The 22,545-nt window shown below is 39.5% G+C and overlaps 2 protein-coding genes across 3 annotated transcripts; one reads left to right on the forward strand and one right to left on the reverse strand.

Annotated features, from left to right (window-relative positions):
• The first annotated feature begins 7,862 nt into the window (after positions 1–7,862).
• On the forward strand, positions 7,863–12,881 carry LOC143622560 (rop guanine nucleotide exchange factor 14-like). Its single transcript, XM_077093670.1, has 5 exons — positions 7,863–8,308; positions 11,047–11,427; positions 11,981–12,134; positions 12,225–12,300; positions 12,387–12,881. Exons 1-5 carry the CDS (start codon positions 8,200–8,202, stop codon positions 12,705–12,707), a joined length of 1,041 nt encoding a protein of 346 aa, XP_076949785.1. The 5' UTR covers positions 7,863–8,199; the 3' UTR covers positions 12,708–12,881.
• Positions 12,882–17,073: 4,192 nt separating this feature from the next.
• Positions 17,074–20,551, reverse strand: LOC143622569 (G-type lectin S-receptor-like serine/threonine-protein kinase At1g67520). Of its 2 annotated transcripts, none has more exons than XM_077093681.1 (7): positions 19,120–20,551; positions 18,668–18,775; positions 18,385–18,578; positions 18,073–18,283; positions 17,704–17,941; positions 17,479–17,629; positions 17,074–17,394 (listed from the first exon to the last, which is right to left on the reverse strand). In XM_077093681.1, exons 1-7 carry the CDS (start codon positions 20,270–20,272, stop codon positions 17,083–17,085), a joined length of 2,367 nt encoding a protein of 788 aa, XP_076949796.1. In that variant the 5' UTR covers positions 20,273–20,551; the 3' UTR covers positions 17,074–17,082. The 2 variants fall into 2 exon arrangements, 1 of the variants encoding a protein (XP_076949796.1); XR_013151748.1 differs by having other exon boundaries at positions 17,244–17,394; positions 17,711–17,941.
• Between the last annotated feature and the right edge of the window lie 1,994 nt (positions 20,552–22,545).

The following is a 22,545-nucleotide window of genomic DNA, read 5'->3' on the forward strand; positions in this document are numbered from 1 at the left end:
AGGGTCCGGCGCAGGCCTCAAACTGGTGGACCCTGATAATCATGAATATACTTATGCTATTAGGTTGGACTTCAAGAGTACCAACAATGAGGCTGAGTATGAAGCCCTGCTGGCTGGTCTGCGCATTGCGCGCAAGTTTGGAGTTAAAAGGCTAGAGGCCCATGTTGATTCTTACTTGGTAGCTGCACAGGTCAATGGCCTTTATGATGCCAAGGAGAACACCATGCCTCTATATCTAGAGCAGGCAAAAAAGCTCGTTGAGCAGTTTGACTTCTTCAAAATCATACACATCTCGCGCAGCGAAAACAAGTCCGCTGACGCGTTGAGTAAGATGGCATCAACTAATTTTGATAACTTTGGCAAAGATGTCAGGGTGGAAGTGATGAGCAACCCGTCAGTGCAAACGCAATCTGTCCTTGTAATTCATACAACCCCTTCATCCTGGATAACTCCAATAATGGAATTCCTGAAGGAGGGGAAGTTACCGGACGATCGCGCACAGGCGAGAAAGATAAGACACAAGGCGCAGAACTATGAACTACTTGATGGTACATTATATCGACGCTCTTATCTTGGACCGCTCATGAAATGCCTGGATGCTGAAGAAGCAAGCTATGTGATTAGGGAGATTCACGAAGGAATCTGCGGAATACACGCTGGCCCGCGCATGGTGGTTGCCAAGGCAATGAGCTCAGGCTACTATTGGCCAGGCATGTACTTGGATGCGCTAAAAGAAATACAAAAATGCAAGGCATGTCAGAGCTACGCGCCAAACACCATGCGGCCAAAGAACAACTTGATTCCAGTGACCTCCGCATGGCCTTTCCACAAATGGGCCATTGATATTGTGGGGCCCCTGCCGCAAGCGCAAGGGCGAGTGAAATTTTTGGTAGTGGCGGTAGACTATTTCACAAAATGGGTTGAGGCCAAGCCACTAGCAAAAATCACAGCTGAGGCGATGAAGCAATTTATCTGGAGCCACATCATTTGCCGTTTTGGCCTTCCTATGGAAATTGTGAGCGACAATGGCTAACAATTCACTGACAGGAAGATATCCAGCTGGCTCAAAGAATTGCACATCAACCAAATCTTCACTTCGGTCTACCACCCTCAGGGGAATGGCCAAGTGGAGCGCGCGAATCAAAGTTTGTTAAATGGGCTGAAGAAAAGGTTGGAGGGAGAATCCCATTCTTGGGTCGAAGAGTTACCTAATGTCCTGTGGGCGCACAGGACATTAAGCAAAACTAGCAATGGCGAATCCCCGTTCAGCCTAACCTATGGGACAGAGGCTATGATCCCAGCAGAAATTGGATGCCCATCCCATAGGGTACTCATGATGAGCAAGACTGATAACGAGCGCGAAAGAAGATTGGACCTCAACTTGCTTGAAGGGCGCAGAGAAGCGGCTATCATCAATGAAGCCAAATACAAGAAAAAGCTGGAAAAATATTATAATCAGCGCGTTAAAGAATGCCACTTCAAGAAAAATGATTTTGTCCTTCGAAACAATGAAGCTAGCCGCGCAATACCCCCAGGAAAAATGTCCCCCAACTGGGAAGGACCTTATCAAATCTCAGAAGAATTGGGGAAAGGCGCGTACACTTTAAAAGATTTGAATGGAAAAAAGATACCGCGCGCGTGGAACGCAGCACAGCTTAGAAAATGCTTCATGTAAAAATTCAAATATGTAATCAAGGCTTTTAAGCCATCATGAATGATGATTCGCGCTATCTTTCAATATTTGTTCTATTACCTTTGCATACATGTTTCACACTTCCTTTATTAATTTGGAGCAATATGACAACACTATATTGACTTCAAAACAAAATAAAACGAAGTAAAACATACATGCGCGAGCCTTAGCTCAAACGCGTTAACGAGTCTTAACTCTAAAACGTCAGGGCCTTAGCCCAAACCTACGAGCCTTAGCTCCAACACGTTAACGAGTCTTAACTCTAAAAACGTCAGGGCCTTAGCCCAAAACAAAGAGCCTTAGCTCAAAACATTCACAAACATCCATCTTACATCCCGCGCAGCCTGATCATAAAAATCCCTAAACACAACTAAGGCAAAGTACATGCCAAATCATAGTTGTTAAGGTCTCAGGTCGAGGTCGCGCGCGGAATCATAGTGGATATATGAGTAACACATGCTGACATGTAATGGCTAAAACTCATAATTCCATATAAAAAACGCGCGACAACGACGCGCAAAAAAGGAATAGTGAAAAGTCATCGCGCGTGTCAGCATAAACAAGATACTGCGAAACCACTTACAAAATAGGACTATGGTTAAGTAAATAATTTCCTTACAACCTTGTTCTTATTTTAACGTGCAAGCATATCTTATATCTATACAAGCAAACATGAAGAGATGAATGGAAATGCGCAAGATGTGAAAAAGGGAAAACAAATTTCATTCCATAGCATTGAAATTTACAAGTGTGATGAGTTACAAATTACAAGTATAACAAAAAACAAAAAAAAAATTAGAAAGATGAAGGGCTTCTCAAGTCTCCACGTCGACGTCAGCCACTTCATCACCCTCATCATCTCCCGCAGCATCTGGCGCGGCCCGCTCCTCATCTCCAAACTGACCATAGTCAAGTTCTTCCTCCTCAATGGAGTCTTCTATCACGACGGTGTCAGGAGCAGATTCTTTCGCCGCGCCAGAGCCTTTGGCAGGGGCAACATCCCCCGCGCCACCATCATCGCCACCAGCCCCCTCGCATTCATCGAGCAACTTCTTTAGCGCGCCGAGGTCGGGCTGGTCAGCAAGCGCAGCTATCTGCAAATCATTAGAAAAGTATTGAGTACAAAACACTTGGAAAATTAATCAACAAAAACTCATTAAGGTCAAGGTACCTGCACAAGGATGGGGATGGGAGTATTCATATACTTCTCCCCCACCGCGGCCATGTCCGCGCAGGCCGCGTCGCTCTTGTAAGGGTACTCGGATGGGTTCTTCTTCAACATGCCATATTCATAGCCATCCGTAAACCCTTCAGCTCGACCCACCAAGCGCGCGGCAGCATTGCAGTCCATCACAAGGGCCTGAAACTCGCTAGAATATTTCATCGCCAAAGCGCAACGAGTCATGCCCTGTGACACCAGCCATTGGCGATCCTGCGCGAGGCTAGCAACAGACGTCTCGAGGGCAGGAACCTGGGAGTTTAATAACTCAACAGTTTCCTTGGTCTTTTTTAGCTCCTCTTTATCAGACGCTGCTGCCGCCAAAATTTTTTCTTTCTCTGCCTGCGCAGCATCAAGTGCTTCCTGGCTAGACGCTGCCGTCGCCAAGGCCTCATCTCTATCGGCCTGCGCGGCCGCCAACTCCTTCTTCAGGCGCGCAACCTCACTCTCCAGTGATGAGTTCTCAGTGATACTCTGGACGATAGCTTGGTCACGCGCCTCCGCCTCCAGTTCCAAGTCACGCACTCTCCGCGCGTACTTGGCAACTTCGGCCTCCGCCACCTGCTGCTTCTCCCGCGCAGCTTGGAGCTCATGCCCGCGCTTAATAAAGGCGGTGTTGGCACTTGCTCGGTTTTCGCTGAGCTCCGCCTGGAGTTTCTCAGCTCGTGCGCGAGCATCAGAAAGGTTCCAGGCAGCCACCTTAGCCTCTTGCTGGGCTTCCACAAGAGCATCGCGTACTTTAATATAATCACGATGAAGCTCTTGGGAGGCAGCAAAGAAAGCCGACCCAGCGAAAATGTGATCGTTGAGCAAGTCAGCGCTGGTGCGCCCCTCCTGATACCTCCTTTCAGTAGGAGGCACGGCATGAGCCCAGAAGTCCTCGCATACACCCATGGATTGGAAGGAACTGTCTTCGTTAATATTCCATCTCGGGCGGTAAACGTGGTCACCTTCCTGCAAAACACAAGAAATGTTCTAAGTCATAAAAACATACTTATATGGAAGTACGCGCAGCGGAGCAACAAATTAAAACATACCTGCGGGGATGAAGCAGAAAAGTCAGCGCCAGCCTCACCAGAAGTCTGCGCTGCGAAGTCTTGTGGCATCGCAGGGCTGGCACGGACTCCGAAGGAGTCTTCAGCTTGAGCTCCCTCATCCTCCTCATCTTCTTCAATCGGCCTCTTCTCCTGCGACCTGGAGGGCTCCAAACCAGTCTCGCGGAGAGGGCTGCGCGTAGGAGGAGGCGAGGGAGGTCTCGACGCCGCCAGTTCGGCGCGCAATACGGCTTCCTGCTCCTTTGTAATCCCAATAAGGGGAGACTCAGCACTAGCAGGAGCAGGAGCAGAACCAGCGGCGCCGGCAACGGCGCCAGGAGTGTCACCAGCAGCTTGTACGCCAGCTACAACTCCTATGAACAAATCAACAACAAAAAATGGTTTATGATTTGATCAAAACAAAAAATTCAGAAGACAATGGCGCAAAACATACCTTGGAGCAATTCTGTTCGCGCGGCGAACATCGCCATAAAGTTCATTCTACCCTTTTCTGAGGGTAGAACAGGGGACTTCGAAGCAGCCCCCGGCGCAGCCTCAGCACCTTGTTGCGCCTGCGGCTGATCTGCTACCGTCGCCGGTCCTGCAAACATTCAAATGCGAAAAGATTTAATAATAATTCAATCAGAATCGCCCTCATTGAACCATTATGGGTAAGCAAAGTATACCTTTCGCAGGCGCGACACTGCTTCTCTCTTCAGCCGCGCGAAGGGAGGAGGTCACGCCACCATACCTCAAGTGGACAGGAGGTCTGCCCACTTTCACAGGCAGGGAAGCTAAAGAAACCTTGGTGGTAAACACCTGGGTTTCCTCAGGTCCCTTCGTTTGAGCATGGGGATGAGCGACAGGGGTGTCATCTTTCTTCTGTTTCTTACTGCCCCCTGCGCCAGATTTCCCCTTAGCTTTGCGCTTTAGTAGGGGCGCCTCCTCTTCCTCCTCCTCCTCTTCCGCGAGCTCCAGCTCGTAGTTTTCGAGCGCATCTGCAAATACAAGCAACAGAACTGTTAATAAACTTTGGTATTCTAAAGGAATAAGCATAAGTGCGAAGGCTTACCAGGCGCGTCGCTATCAAAGTCAAATTCCAGATCCACAGGGATGAACATGTCATCGAAGCGATCTGGGAAGCCCACCTCCCCAGCGCCCAGCAGGACGGAGCCACCCTCCACTTGATCGTCGTATGCGGCGTGGAAAAACTCCTTGGTTACTGCGCAAAAACAAGACAAATAATATCAGCAAAGGCAAATTTTATTAGCGCGGAAATAAAGCAATGCGATAACTTACGCAAGCCGTCCACTTGGATGACAGGCTCCGCCGCGCTGTCGGCCCACAGCTTACTCATGCCGACCCCCACCAGCGCCTCCTCGCGAATTTTCTTGGCGGGGGATGGTTCGGCGGTCAGTTTCTTAACCCAGGCGCCGGTTGGGTTCTTAATAACATCCGCATCCGCGGGCGCAGAATCGATCGCGCGCATCGTCATGCGGATGGGGATTACACCAGCCCTGATGTAGAAGAACCTCTCAGACCAGTCATGAAGGCTCTTGAATGACACGGTGCTGCACTTAACCTTCTGACTGCGAGGAATAAAGGAGATCCAAGAATCTTGGATCTTGGGCTTGTAAAAAAATTGAAAGCGCCGAGGGGTGGGCTCCTCGCGCTGTGATTTGCACATGAACTCGAAATGAGTCATGCGCACAAGTCCAAACGGATGGACTTGGGATATATGAATCCCGAAAAACCGTAACACCGCGCCTACAAACCTTGTCATCGGAAGACGAAGGTTGCAGTGGGTGAAAAAATGGGTGTACAGTGAAATATAGCCGGGAGGCGGGTCCGCCGCCGTTTGCCCGGCCACAGGCAACATGCAGCCAAACACAGGGAGAAAACCCTGTGACGAGATGAGGCTGTCGAGATCGGCCTGCCTCAGTTTGCAGGGGATTTCATTCCACCTTTTCGTGGCCTTGGTCCTCCCTACTTCCTCCGATGTGGTCTCAACAACCCTCTTCCCCTTGCCCTTTTGCTTCAATGTCGACATCACCACAGATTTCACACGGCGTCTTCGAGAGGCAATAGAGGTGATTGAGGGGTTAGAGGAGTCTGAGCTATCAGACATACAATAACAACAGCAACAGATAACAGGGTATCTGGAAGCAATAACCAGAAAATCGGAAAGATAGAAGCTTTGGAGTACACAACAATGAAGATGAAGATAAAAATTTTTCCTAAGGGCCTGCTTTTATATGCCCAGGAGAGAGAAAATTGGCAACTGATCGGATTTCACTCGCCCCCACTCGCAGGTGTAAGCCAACGCGGGCGCGGCACGTGTCCCTAACACTGTTGAGGGGACATAAAAACGTAACGGAACTGCCACGGAGCAGAGACGCGCCCCCACTCGCAGGTGCAAACCAATGCGAGCGCGACACGTGTTCCAGACAGCTGTGCGAGGGGACATGAAAGGCAACTGTAGCACCTCGAGCACACGAAACGTCTGACACGTTTCCGGCGCACGTCACCACCAACCAACCACGTGTTTGGACCCTTCGTTTCAACCAAATGGATAGAACTTCGCGCAACGATGGAAACAACCAAGAAAACGACAAAACCCCATTAAAAAGACCAAATCAGTAAGTCTAATATCTATCTTACCGCGCTAGCGCGAGATAAGACACACATTAGACTGGGGGGGCTTGAAGAGGTATGTACCCGCCTCAACATCGAGCGGGGCGGGTCAACCCACAAGATATATACAAGACATTAGAAATCAAAGATATTATCAAGGCACAAAGCCAAAACTTATGCGCACAGCGCATATCGCATATGCTCAAGCATCACATGCTTGCACATATCACATATGCTCAAGCATCACATATGCTCACGCATCACATATGCTCATGCATCACATATGCTCGTGCGTATCACATGCTCACGCATCATATATGCTTATGCATATCACATCGTGCGTGGCGCATCCGCGCGCGGCGCATATCACATACTCGCGCATCATACATGCCCACCCATATCACAGTTGCGCATGGCGCAGCTGCGCGTGGGGCATCCGCGCGTGACGTGTATTACATGCTTGTGCGTATCACATCTGCGCATGAAATATCTGCGCGTGAGAATAAAGAGAAGACCTCGCGCATCCTCAGGATGGGCGCATATCACACATGCACATAATCAACCTCGTCCTTATCCAAATCAGGATTAGGGCAACCTTGATTGTGCACGTCAGACAACCTTCCAGAAGGCATCTTTTTAAGGAATAAGGATATGCTGTTGTTGACAGCTGCTAAATGAAAGGTGGACAGCTCGGCATGACTCATGGGTTACCACGTGATTATAACCAATGAAAAAGCACCAGGTGTCTCCAAGGACACGTGGCGCAAATCGATTGGAGGAGGCCAACAAAACCCTAATTTGGTCCCAGCTCAATCAGTGGAAACCCTAGCACTATAAATACAGCATCAACTCCACAAGGAAAGACACACAAAAACACAGTCACACAATCATACAGTATTCAGCTATTAAGCAATACTCTCCAGATTCCCTTACTCTCACATTATTATCTTCTCCTACATATACTTATTCTCACGCCGGAGGGTTACCCCAAAGAGGACCCCTCTGTCCCTTTCTGAGGGGTAAGTTAACGGCGTTGTTCATTTTGTAGGTGGAAGAACACAGATCCAGAAGAACCATCGGTGAAATAGTACAATCAAAACCCGAGGAAAGTAGATCTGCTACCAGTGAGTAGATACACGTTTCTTCAGATGGCAAAACCGAACTGTATGTAAACCAAAAACCGAAGCCAAACAATTTCTAAATGCTCAAAAAATGTCAGTTTTTGGTTCGGTTTTAGCGCGAACCGAAAAGACAATGCACACTCTCCAAACACAACAAAATTTTGGTTTTTGTTACGGTTGTGTAATAATAAACGATATTAATTATTGTATTACTTTTTATTTTTTTACCTTTTTCATCAAGATTTAAATTGTGTATTAAACGATGATTATGATGATAGGAATTATTGATAAGATAACTCTTTTTTATCATGCATTAAATGATCAAAAAGACGAAATTACAGTAAACATCTATTAATACCAATTTTAATACCATTAATTGTAACATTACTAGTGTATATCCGAGCATTCAGACAGACGCATGATTAATTTTTATTCCAAAATATACTGCACATTACTTTTGATAACAAGTCTGATGAAATAGATGTTTAATTTAACTTTATGCTAGTACAGGTATCATTGAAGATGGTGTTATTAAGGAGGAGGTTGAGTTGCTGTACATGGAGCAGAGGAATCAGTAACAGCATGGACTTTGATCAACCACATGACCGTACTATTTCTTCCTTTGTTTTTTCCTAAGTTTCTATCATTTTAGTATTTTTTTTTAATTAATATCATGATAAAATATTGTCATTAGCACACTGCTGGTTTGTTGGAAATAATCTAATCATTAAGACGATTTACGTTAGATAATATTGAGTAAGGTATGATATATATAACATAGGGATAAATTTATCGAATAATAACGAAGTTTCAATAATACTGTTACAACAGACTCGTTTATAGAGTGCGACATTTAGTCTCACTTATAGTTTTAACATTTATAAAGTAAAAATTACAACAGTATCCCGAAACTTGCGTGATCTTTTTAGTTGCATATTGCCAATGATATAACTGATAAAATTTCATTAAAATACATGTTTACTATTTCTTTGCAAATAGAGTAGACTTTTTTACCTGTTTTCTTGAAAATGTTGGATTTAAAAAGGCTGTATAGGTGATAACTTGATAGGATATGCCTTTTTCAAAATCAAATTTTCAAATTTAAATAATGCACCTGGAACATACAAGTATATTATTTAAAGGCTGTTAAATTGGAGTTGGGCCCAAGGATTCTCTTGCTAGAGTAGAAAATACAAAATAGAATTGTAAACCCCACAGAAAAAGTTATAACTTTTGGATGAAAAATCCATAATTAAAAGTGATAGTGATATGTCATAACTCCCAATTGCAGAATCCACGCAAATTGGCAGGATTATTATTGTTTACGAATTTAAATTTGACTGAGAGAAATGTGGCACATAATTGTCTTATGGTATATTGTGTGACATGGTACTACCAAAACGTCCCAACTAATGCCATAAATGCTTGTGGGGACATAAAAGTTATATTTACCTTTTCTTCTTTACTTTAACAGCTATATTTAGCTTGTATGAGAATATACTTTACATCTTTTTATTAAATGCATATCGTTAGATTGTTATAGATGGGAAGTTGTAGAATAAATAGAAAGGGAATTTGTAGTTGAGCTAAAGAATTAATGCTTGCTGTAAAATGTTGTAACTTGTATGTCTTGCATTATGCTTTCTAGGGATGTAAACGAGCCGAGCCACACATAAACTTGAGCTCGGCTTGTTTCGAGGCCTATATCCAAAGCCCTAGCTTATTGAGAAAATTTTCAAACTCGAGTTCGATTCGAACTTTTGGCCCGTGTATTATTGGTTTTTTAATTACATATATAAATTATCCTTTGTCACCAAACTTTAATCATATTTAATTATTTTTAAACATATTTATTATATAATATTATATATGTATCATATATTATTTAGTTTTTTTCCTTCGTAATTATATGTATTTATATATTTTATTTATGTATTGTGTATTAATTATATTAAATAAATATTTTATTATATTAAATAATTATATCATTATATGTATACAAATAATGGACTCATTTAGGCTCATGAGCCTAATTAACCAAGCTCAATATATGAAAAAAAAGGTTTATTTTTGGGCCCGGGCTTGAGCTTGGGCTCATATAAGCTTGGCTCGATTCGAGCTTTTAGCGAACAAATCTCAAATAGTTTACAAGCGACTTATATAGTCATTCAGTAAGTATACTATTTATAATTTAGTCAACTATGAGTAAATAACCAACTTAAGTAATTATTAGTCTGATATTAAATTTGGGAATAAAACTATTAAATGTTTTAGTTATAGAACAGCTCATACCAAAGGTTTTGAAGGTTAATACTATGGCATGTGGGAATATATTGACTGTCATTTAAACAACAAAATAGTCAGAAGCAAATAATTGTTCATCCTCCTCCCCATCAGTAATGCAGTTATGCAAATCCAAGAGTATAACAGACATGATGCATTAAATACCATATAAAATAAATTTATATTCACACAGATCTCCAACCACACCAGATCGAACAACTTTTAAGAGACATAATATAAAAAGATTTAGTTATCAATAAATAGACGGTTAAGAAGTAGAATCTTATAGAGCGAACATGATTTCCAGCATCAAAATGCTTATATTTAGAGTAGGATTACTATATCTATATCATGTTGCATGAATCTTAATAAAATAGCTGTGTTGAAATGCACATGGCTGCAGGAACTTTTTATACGAAAAATAGTTGTGAATACAACCAACAACCAGCAATCATTACTCATTCATCAACAAATGAGCTAAGTTGGGTGATTTTTGTTTACTTATGTTATCACTTGGGTCTACTCAATTTATAAGTCAATCGGCATGTACTCAAATTTTACAACGGGCCTAAATTGGTACTCTTACAAAACTTGCAGACTTAAAACATGTTAAAATAGGTCATCACTACTTGCCAACAATGTCAGCCACCACAGCCATCGTCAACTTCACCACCATGACGCCAACTGCACAGCCGCCACTGCCACCTCCACCTCTTCCAACTTTCACCACTTGCCACAATAATATAATATAGCCCATGAACCCATTTTTTTATCTCTCACTAAAATGGATAATTTCAACCCAGCCCCATTTTGGTCAAACCCGTTTGACCCAAAACCAAATTAACTTTTTTTATAAAGGAACGTTGACCTGTTAATGAATGAGCTAATCAATTAAACATTTGTACATGTTTACACCATGAAGTATATAAATTATTTACCCTCACCAGAGTATAAGCAAATTTTAAATATTCATCTATATGAGAATTGATTATGTGCTAGTATTGTTTTTACCAACATATGTATTATCATAACTAAAAATTTGTTATATTATTCAATGTTTAGGAATTATGACATACAACGGGCTCGAGAGCTGCATTCTAAATGCAAACTCTTACGAGGATGAAAGTGTCGCAAGTAACGAACACGGATGCCCAACCGACTCACCCTCCAGCAGTTGCTGTTCTAGTAATAATCCATCTGGATCATCTTTTTCTCAATGGAGTATGATGAAAAGGGATGAACACGGTTTGGATGAATGGGACTACTCAGAGGGCCCGCAACAGTGTATTACCAAAGAGACTTCTTCATATGCAGTTAAATACTCAGATGTTGAGGATTTGAAGGAAAAATTTGCAAAGCTTTTGTTGGGTGGAGATGCTACCGGAGGGCGTTATGGAATCTCCCCTGCTTTGGCTTTGTCTAATGCCATAACAAACCTAGCCGGTATATTATCTCATATTACATTTTACATTTTAAATCGTGATTATTACTATAAATACCATAAAAATCAACGTAGTTTTTTTATTTTTTTTCACGTCTAAGTTTATGAATATAATGTGGTATATTAAAGTCCCTAAACTTGACCAAAATACATGAGAAAGCTTATCAATTCAATTTTGGCTTATTAAGGTCTTTAAAATTGTATATAACACACATATTTTTGAAAAGAAATTAAAATAATGACTCGTTATCCCTCAAAACGTTCAAAATTTGATGATGTGAGATTTTTACATACCATCTTATTTGGTTCTAATTAAGTGGTAATAAGTCCTTATTTTTGAAAATCTTGACAAGGTCACAAGTAGGGATTTTTTTTCATGCATATTTGACAAGTTTATGATATAATATTTGGTAGAGTTGCTTACATGGATGGTCCTTGTGTATACACATAATCATATCACATAATTACTTGGCTCGGCTTGTTTACACTCATAATCATATCATATAATCACTTTCAAAATGCACACGCACTTATAAAAACTCTTTGGATGGACAGGAACCGTTTTTGGAGAGTTATGGAAACTCGAGCCTCTACCGGAGGGGAAAAAGAACAAGTGGAGACGAGAGATGGACTGGTTGCTTTCTCCAACTAACTATATGGTTCAGTTAATACCCGCCAAGCAATGTGGGCCCGACGGCAGGACACTAGAGGCATCTTTTCCGTTCCTTTCACAAAAAATTCTCAATACTTCGCTTCTCTTTTCACATATGAACTTATAAAACCTTTATATCATTTCACTGATAATGACACCAAAAGCCCGTGTAGATGTTCATTTGAACCTCCCAGCATTACAGAAGTTAGACTCCATGCTTCTTGTAGGTGATCTCTTCACTTTCAATAATATTAACACAACAAAATGCCAATGTTTATCTAAAGTTAAAATGCATAAACACACTAATAGGAAATATTGGATTCAATGACCGAGACTGAATTTTGGTACGAGGAAGGTGGGAGCCGAGCAGAAGGAAGAGACGGAAACCTGAAGCAAAGTAAAAGATGGTGGCTTCCGACACCACAAGTGCCCGTGGGTGGGCTTTCAGATGCTGAAAGGAAGAAATTGGTTAATAAGGCTAAAGTGGTTATTCAAATCTTTAAGGCTGCTAAATCGATTAATGAAGCCATCTTGCTTGAAATGCCAATACCCAAGATCATTAGTGATGCACTTCCCAAGGTACGCCATCGTTTTAGTTTAGTTTTAATGTTTTATCCTTTTAAATTTTGAGATAATATATAATTCAAATTGACCCATTTATGAGTAACGGGCCGAATAAATGTTGTAGAGTAACCATGGCAAAATGGGCGGCCTGGGTAATGGGTTCTGACTAGGGCTGTTCAAAAATCTCATGGCTCGCTAAAAAAAAAGCCCGTTTGTAAACGAGCCGAACCCGGGCCAGGGTTGACGTAGCTAGCTCATTTAAATTAAATCCAAAATTTTAATATGTAATAATTATAATAATATTAATAGTAAATTGAGCTGAAGACATCAGACTTTCAAATTGATAACAGCTTATATTAATAAATAACTCAATTCACAAATTGAACATGAAATCAAGAAATTGAATTAGGATTTTTGTTCTCTTATGAATTATGAGAGTAGGGGTGCAAACGAGCTCGGCTCGTTCAACTTACACAGAGCTCGATCTCGAGCTCGGCTCGTTTCGAGCTCTATTTCCAAAGCTAGAGCTCGGCTCGTGAGTAGATTTTCAAGCTCGAGCTCGGCTCGTTTACCATTTATTAGTTATTTTTTAAATAATATAATTATTTTTATATATAATTTTCTATTATAATTTTCTGTATAAAATAATATATATATATATATATATATTATTTAGTTATTTTTATTTATTTTTTATAACAATATATATATATATATTAATTAATAATTATTAAATATATATTTTAAAAAATTATATAAATGGCAGGCTCGTTTAGGCTCGCGAGCCGGCTCGAGCTCGATAGGTGAAGCTCGGGCTCGGGCTCGATTAAGCTCGGCTCGTTCGAGCTTTTTAACGAGCCGATCCCGAGTAGCTCGCGAGCAGCTCGGCTCGTTTGCACCCCTATATGAGAGTATACAAACAAGAATGATCGAAAAATGATTAACAAATGAAAGAGAATTTATGAAAAGGGGCAATTTCATATATACCCTTACAAACATTGAAAATATCATATATACTGAAAATATCATATATACCCACTCAAAACTAAAAATATCATATATACCCTTACAAATTAATTAAAATATCATATATATCCAATTTATTAAAAAAAAACTATAGTAAATGACCATTTTACCCTTCTTTCTTTTTTTACTTTATTATATAGTTTCACAAAAAAAAAAGAAATTTACAAAACCTGAATTATAAATAGAAAAAAGAAACAAAAATTATAAGCCTCCTTTTGTTCGTCTCCTTCCCCGTCAATAAACTAAGGGCCATGCGGTGGTGCGGTGTGACACCGGAGAGTGACACGAAAGATTGGGACTTTGTGGATGCTTCTCCAACATCTCCGACACCCATCAGATCTGTAACCACTGTCATTAATCGTCGACCATTTGGGTCTGTCCGTCATTGTTTCCGACCGTTTAATGGTGGTTGTAGGATGTGGAAACGAATGGTGGTGTATGAGGTGGAAGAAGACAAGCGGTGGTGAGGCAATGGGCGGAGAATGAAATAAGTTGTCGACACTATTTGCCGGAACTGGTGGCGGTTGTGGGGCTGGTTCCTCGGTGTTAATAATCCGCCAGAACTGGTCGATGTTAAATTGATCGTTGTTATGGACTTACAGGAGATTTGTGTTTCAATACTAATCTTTAGTGTTCCTCAAATTAAAATATAAAACAGTTTATAAAGAAATCATATAATATCAAGGACAAAATGGCCATTAATTAAAAATTCATTAAAGTTGGGTATATATGATAGTGAAAAGATCCAATACACTAATCCTTAACGTACGTGAATTCCATTTTTCACGAATCGATCCATGAAATCACATCCCAACATCTCGGAATCGTCAATACATATCCAATTAATCATTGGTTAACTGAAAAAAACAGTTTTGAATCGTTAATCGATCAATTTTTTACTTTTTTCACGAAGACCGTTTTTTGAGCGTTTTCTGAGCGTTTTAGGTTTTTGGCTGAGCGTTTAAGTTTTTGTGAGCGTTTTAGGTTTTTGCCTTTGAGCGTCTCGCGTACCTCTCGTACGTTAAGCATTAGCGTACAATATCTATATTCATTTTTGATTGGGTATATACGATATTTACAAGTTTTGTAGGGATATATATGAAATTAATCCTTATGAAAATAACTAATTTGGGAACAAGTTAGAACCCTAAATTATACACTTCATAACAACCAGGAGCAAATGTGCAGCGTTAGTCCTCCAACTTTTCACTGTTAGGACACTTCTAGCATTTATTACCCCGTGCCACACTAAACACCTTTCACTAAATTATCGAATGACCCATTTACTTCTTAAACCAGTTAAACAAACAATTTTATATTCACATTAGACTAAGCACCATTCCTAACAGTTGTCCTATGGAGTTGACAGGGAAATATATAAAAGCTGATCACTAGTACCCGACGATCATGCTCGAAGTGGCGGCGTCAAATGATTTGTGTTTTGGCATGAGTTTTCTGGTCCGCCCAAGTCGAACAATGACATAACTTTTCTCCAACAATGTCCTTTATTTCTCACCGAACTAAATGGAACCCCGCCTAAATGTCTATTCCATGTTAACAAGCAAAATTACAAACGTGGATACTACCTTATCGACGGGATCTACCCTGCTTGGTCGACGTTTGTGAAAGGTTTTCATATCCACACTTGGGTTCAATAAGGTCCAATAATTAGCAAGAAAAGATGTGGAGTGTGCTTCGGTGTTTTGAAGGGAAAATGAGGTATACTTAGGCGCCCCATGTGGGCTAAGTTTGTAGAAAAGATCAAGAGCGAGTAGTATGCGTACATTATATTGCACAACATGATCATATAATAATGGATATGCGATATAATCGGTCTACACAAGGGATCCATCGGAAACATGTATGTGTGGTTCATCGTTTTTTTGTCTATTTTTTGCGGTTTAATAGCCCCTCGCAACGCATGCGTCCTAAGTCAACTTAGTTATTCTTTTGTATGTTTTATAATTTAGTCTAATTTTTGCGAAGTTAAGACACCATACACGTGTGTAGTTCAAGGATTTTATGTCTACTTTTTAGTTGTTTAACACTCCCGCCGCATAGTGCCCGTCTTAAATACTCGTGATATATAAAAATTCAGTTTTAAAACGTCTGCTTTAAAACAATATAAAGACAAGTATGTCTCTAGTACATAAATGATGTTAGATATTATAATACTTGCAATGAATTTTGCATTTTCATCTTTAAAAATTTAAGCATTTCACTTATTTGCTTCCAACGGATGGACAGATGAAAGTGGGCTTACAAAAACGTAGTGAAAGTGACATTGAAATTGTTTTGGGCATGTGGGAAAATAGAGCGGGGTCCCGTTACATTTTAACATTTTTAAAGGCAAATCGCAAGTTTAATAAAGAGTTGAATATACTCAAACACAGGGGTGTTAAAAAATCCAATTCCAAATCCCAATCCATGTCCGAAATATTTGACAATCTGAATTATCAAAAAAGTCGGATATCCGAGATATTTATGTTTCAGATAGTGATTTTGAAAATTTTCGGATAGTTTGTATATCCGAACAATCAGAAATATTTTTTAACTATTAAAAATAAATATTAATTATAAATTTTCGGATAACTTTTTGATATTTCCGATATTTTGGAAAATTTCTAATATTTTGATTCCAAAATATCGGAAATATCCAAAAATTATCCAAAAATTTATAATTAATATTTATTCTATAATAATTAAAATAAAATATTTCAGATGGTTCGGATATCCGAGCCATCCGAAAAATTTCAAAATCGCTACCCGAAATCGAAATATCGGATATCTGGATAATTCGGATATGAATTGGGATACGGATATCAGATAATTTTTGGATATTTCAAATAATTTTCGGATAAGTTTAGATCTTCTAATAATTTTGGATAATTTGGATAATCTTTTGGATTTTTGGGATGTCCGAAATATTTTTAATAGTATTTCTTTAAACTTTTTTATAATAATTTTTTTTCCATATTTTCGGATATCCGGTTAACAATCCAACCGGATATCCGAACTCTCAGATACCCGAACTCTTGGATACCCGAACTCTCGGATATTCAAACTTCGGATATAAATTTCGGATTCGGATAGTGAAATCTACTAGTTGAAGGATCTTGAATATCTGACTTTGAAACACCCCTACCCAATTATTGTTTATTTGGAGATGCAAATAAAATTCCAGATTATTTTTGAAATTTAATGTAAAGAATAGTGATATTCTCATAAATACATGCTTATAAAAATCATGTTCAAATAAGTTTATATAGTAATTTAAAACCAGTTAGAAATCACTAAAAACAACCATGACCAACTGTTATCATCAACGACCTTGGTGTTGATGAGGACACATGTGTAGCCATCATATTAACTGTAAATATATGTGATACTCGGTAGCACAGATGTTAATTATATGCTACCGAGCCTCCATTTCCGTAATGCTCATCGAGTTTACAGAGTTGTCTTTTGACTTTCTTCCAAATGAAGTACTTGACATTGATGCAGTCCTGCCAAAGAAAAACGCTGACCGTTTTGGGGCAGGCAACAATATAGTCTCATTCATAAGCATAGAGATCACGTCCGACATTACCGGTCTATACACTGCATTTTCTTGCACACACAGAAGTGCTACATGGACAGTCCTCAACAATTGGTGCGCTACACAACTATCATCAAGCGTTGGATCCTGTAATTGCAATGCATCCCCTTGTTGCCATAGCTCCCATGTCTAAAACCATATAGAAGTATTTAATTATTCATGTTACACATTGACTTAAAAAGTCAAACTAAATTTAAAAATGATTGGACTTACATATTTGACTAGATTAGTAGTTTTGTCAAGGTGAACAAAGCTAGAGTTTCTTCTTCCGCTCAGGATTTCAAGGATCAAGACTCCAAAGCTGAAGACATCAGACTTTTCCGAGAAAGTTCCTTCCATTGCATACTCGGGAGACATGTAACCACTACATAATGCAACTTAATTATATTCGGTAAAATTTAACTATAACTTTAATCTTGAAAGAGTGAGTGTTCATACTATGTACCGACTACCCTTTTGGTCGTTGCTTCAGTCTCATCTTGTTTGAATATTCTTGCCATACCAAAATTAGATATCTTGGGATTCATGCTTCCATCTAGCAAAACATTACTAGCTTTGAGATCTCTATGAATAACGCGCATTCTAGAGTATCTGTGTAAGTAAAGTAACCCTTGAGCAATTCCGTCAATGATGTTCCATCTTTTTGGCCAGTCTAGTAGTGCTCTCCAGGTTTCATCTATTCAATCGATTAACAACTTAGATAACGCAAACAAACATCAAAACTCAAACCATCATGACGTTAAGTTTTGATTTTTGAACTAGTTATTAGTTGTGAACTAGCCCATGTCAAGCAAGCCCATTACTTACCAAAGAGAAAGTAATCTAAACTCTTGTTGGGCATGAACTCATAAATCAACATCTTTTCTTCTCCATGAATACAACAACCTAGAACCCGAACAAGATTTGTATGTTGAAGTTTGGCGATAAGTATGAGTTCATTCTTGAATTCCACTAGTCCTTGTCCCGATGTTCTCGAAAGCCTTTTCACTGCAATTTCCCGTTCATCACTAAGTTTTCCCTGCATCGTCATAACCACATTAAATCACGCTTTTGTCAACAACATATAACTATTAAAATTAAGTTTTACAAACAAGAATACGTATGAAAACACATAAATACCTTATAAACAGGTCCAAAACCACCCTTCCCAAGCATATTTTGATCCGAGAAATCATTTGTGGCTTTTACTATAGCAACAAAGCTGAAGACCACCATATCTCCTTTTCTATCATCGCGTTCGATATCACTCGAACCCCTAAAGCTTTCGTGAGCCATCATCTCAAGAAAACGTCTGTCGTCTCTCTTTTGTCTCTCTTTCACAATCAAAACCGTGTTTTAGAAAGCACAATAGATATTAAACTTCAAAAGTATAACAATATAACATCAATATTAACTGCTATACCTTCTCGTTTAACCTTCAGGTTCTTAAGATACCACAATAGACCAAAGCAAAAGAGAAGTAGACAAATGCCAGCAACAACAGGTGCCCAAATCAAGATTTTAGCTTTTCCTGTGCACAATGTCTTATGTAACATCTTGAGGCTATATCAACATCTATTCAAGTTTAATGCACATATATATGATTCCAAAACATAACAATTAACCTGGGTGCGCTTGGGCTTGGCCCATTTATCTTAATGAGCTGAAATGATAAGCTCGACCTCGGCTCGTAAAAAAGCTCGAGCCGGCTCGTGGCTCGTCAAACCTCTTGTGAATTAAGAAAATAAACAATTTCATTTATTAGACACACAATATCATTCACAACAAGCCAAGCTTACATTGACTTGGGTTTGGCTTGTTGGATTTCGAGCGAGCCACGAGCTTTCTGAAGAACATTAATCGCGATTGATTTACCTTTGCTCGGATTTGAAGAGATAAGCACAAACTTTGAAGTCGAATTTCCTCGTGAATCAACCGAAAAATTACTAACCGATTTGATTCCGGTCCACCTTATACAACCAGTCCCATTCCCACCAGTAACAAACCCCAAACACCCACAATCATTCCAGCATTGCACCATACAATCACCAATACTTAGGCTTGAATTATCATCAACCGATCTACTCGTTCCCTCATTCGCAAACTCCCCACTCATTGGAGTAAACTTATCGTGTTCACTCCTACACCTTAGAGTATCAGAACTCGCCACACACCCGTTACCCAAATCATACCCGTAACAAAGTTCAGACGCCGAAAGTCGACGATCATTACTGTCCACAATCCGACCGTGCGGCCTCAAAATCCACATGGGATAAATGTTATTAACACTATCAAAACTGAAGTACCTTGTTTCATTATCATACACATAATTAAGCTCATACCTTGAAAGAAGTAATTCATTTACATTCATGAACTCAAAGTTTTGATCTCTCAAATCACCACTAGTCCAGTAAGGCTCACCTCGTTGGCGAACCATAAATCGCTGCGAATCTTCCCCATTCGGCTCCCAGCTCAAAGTAAACGCGCCAAAATCAGGGATTTTGTCACTCAACCATGAGGTCAAGTTCCAGGTACGCCCAGTTTTAATATCCGACCCGAGTTTCATACCCGGTAAAAGCACGTTAGTTGGATAATCGAAACTCTTCCAGATAATCCAGTTATCATATTCGCTCTTCAGCTGGAAATCACCCGTGTCTTGAAGAGTTGCGGTCAAGTTATTAGAGCTAGAACCGGATATAGTATCTGAAATGTTTACAAGGGTTGTTCGTCCTGTGGAAATGATCAGTCTCCCGGTGTTCGGGTCGATCATGAGTACGCTAGAGCTTGATGTGATCGGAGTAGATGGATTGGCTACCCATACTCTTCTACGTTGTTCATCATTAGTGTACCATATTCCTAAATAAGTGTAGTTTGTTTCTGGAATGGTAAAGAAGCCTAAGGTGAAGTTGTTACCAGGGGAAACAAGCCGAGAATTGAGGTTGAACTGATCACCAGCTTTGAGGGTTGAAACACTGGTGGCCGGATAATAGTTGACCGTTAGAATAGTGAAGATGATGAGAGTAATCATTTTTTAATAATTGAAGGGAAATAGTTGTTATTTATTGAGTTTGAGGGTTTGAATTATTTATGTAGGTCAAGGTGATTAGGTTAATTATGCATGTTTCATAAGTTCAATTATTGTGTTTTAAAACGTGCGAGTTTCATAGCTTTACACGGGAGTATATGAATATGATTCATCAGCAGCCTGTATGATTTGATAGATTGGTGGAACGTTGACCGTTCTAGAATTTAGTGGAGTAATTTATATGGATCCTGTTTCCGAGTAGGATAGATATGAAAAAGAGAGGTCATGTGAATTTATAACCGGATAAAATCACATTAATTGAATGATCAATGCGGATTACGTTTGTTGTACCTTTACTTTGTCTATAAATGTTCATTTACACTTCTCGATGATATGTTGGTTTTACACATTCATTTGAAATTATATATATTAATCGAGAGATTTCAGTTGTCTCTCATTCTGATACTGTTGTAGTGCTCCTACTTTCAATGCATATATTACAATTTTATAAAGCATGTTTTTGTCTCTCTCTCTAATAATATTTTAATGCATGTTAGTTATACAGCTGGCTTTCACTACACGATTGATGAACAATCTGGATGTTCATTGATGAGAACCTTAACTCCGATGATGAGAAGTTGAGAACCCTTTCCTCTTGGCTTGACATCACTATCTATTGCTACCACCCTCCGCCACCACTGTTTGTTGCAGCCGATTAGCGGTCTAGGCCTCTTCATTTTTCACATTTTATTTATTTATTTTGATTTATTTGTATTATGGTGATGGTTTGTTAATGTTAATCGGGTACCCAAACTAATTTACAGCTCAACTTATTCAGACTATATGACTTATTTGTTTAGTCTGTATAAGCCATGTTTGACCATTTGTGTTGTTTAATTTCCTTCATTAAATAATAATACTAGATAAACAAAGAAAATTCCACATTGCTTAAATATTACTTAGAACATGGAATGGAATGATATGCAATTTATATTAACACAGAAGCATATATACTAGAGCCACTGTTACTAACATGCACATTATACTTCATTATCTAACAAAAGGACCATGCGATATAATTTATGAGCGATAGAATGAATGAGTCACTTACCACCATGTGTGACCTGCACAAACACAATATATGGTACCACTAATTGTGCTTTAAAACTGATAAATTAGGTTCTACAACTTAAAGATTCATGCCCGGGCAGCGAAGCGCGGGTAAGAACGCTAGTTACTTTTTACTCACAAGTAATGATATCGGTACAATCAATTTTGAACCAGACCCTTTTGACTTTGCGGTATAGACTAGACAACTGAGCTAGCTTTCCTATGTGTCACGCGGAGTCATCCATGTTAATCCTCGAAAATTCAGAGGCTAAGACAAGCAGTAACATAAGCCTCTAAAATATTAAAAAATTCTGACACTATCGTCCACTTTGCCACACCCTTGAGTTGGCACTGTTATCACTTCGGCGCTGCATCATACTTCACTTCCCTTCAGAGCACCACAACGGGGTATAGGTGGCAAAGCATGCCTCTCAAAAACCATGTTAGTCTCAAAGAAAACTAATAGCACAAACAAAATTAGGCATCAAGTTACTTATCACTTTGGTCCCCGGACATTTTATCAACTACCCATTAACATCTTTTGTATAACCCTTCTGTTTTTTGCATTAACCATTCGGGTCATTCAGGGCGTATAAGTTCGTTATGAGATCGTAACAGTGAAAATATGGAAAAATAAAAGCATTTGAACTTAGGATAAAACTATTATCTTACAATGGTTACATCAATGCTTTTAAAACATCTATTATAAACAATTTATCAAACCAAAAGTTCTAGGTAGGTGATGACGCCAATTTGTTGTTTTAGCGTCTTCAAGAAGGCGTTGATTATACTTTTAACTATATTCAAGCAAGGCTTGACTTCTAAAATAACTACCCACAGTCCAAGTTTCCAATCACACCTTAACCAAGTAATTCAAGTTTCCAATTATACCTTAACCAAGTTTCTTGAAAACATGTTAAAAAATAAAACGTGTATTAACTAAAAATTTGATGAGTTCGCAGTTTAGTTTACTCAAAATTAATAAATAACTTTGATGTGCAAAATGTAAACAAGTTGATAATGCAATGTTAGCAAGCTACAACCAATCCCAAAACAACGTCTCGGTGACCAGGAATAGTCACAATGTTTTTCATACCCTGCCGAGGTACAAGTACGTTCCAGTTACATGCCGTAGTGGCCATGTATGTATATGATGGTTTTACCAA

Source organism: Bidens hawaiensis, unplaced genomic scaffold (genome assembly GCF_021521415.1).
Source record: "Bidens hawaiensis isolate Kalapana, Puna unplaced genomic scaffold, B.hawaiensis_p1.1 tig00000358_1, whole genome shotgun sequence".
NCBI lineage: Eukaryota > Viridiplantae > Streptophyta > Magnoliopsida > Asterales > Asteraceae > Bidens > Bidens hawaiensis.

Coding starts and splice junctions, on each gene's coding strand:
- LOC143622569 (XM_077093681.1), bottom strand. CDS start 20,272: ATGATTACTCTCATCATCTTCACTATTCTAACGGTCAACTATTATCCG. Junction 17,630..17,703: donor AAAAGGGTAGTCGGTACATA/GTATGAACACTC, acceptor TGCATTATGTAG/TGGTTACATGTCTCCCGAGT. Junction 17,395..17,478: donor CTACTAATCTAGTCAAATAT/GTAAGTCCAATC, acceptor ATATGGTTTTAG/ACATGGGAGCTATGGCAACA.
- LOC143622560 (XM_077093670.1), top strand. CDS start 8,200: ATGCTAGTACAGGTATCATTGAAGATGGTGTTATTAAGGAGGAGGTTG. Junction 8,309..11,046: donor CTTTGATCAACCACATGACC/GTACTATTTCTT, acceptor TTCAATGTTTAG/GAATTATGACATACAACGGG. Junction 12,135..12,224: donor CCCGACGGCAGGACACTAGA/GGCATCTTTTCC, acceptor TATCATTTCACT/GATAATGACACCAAAAGCCC.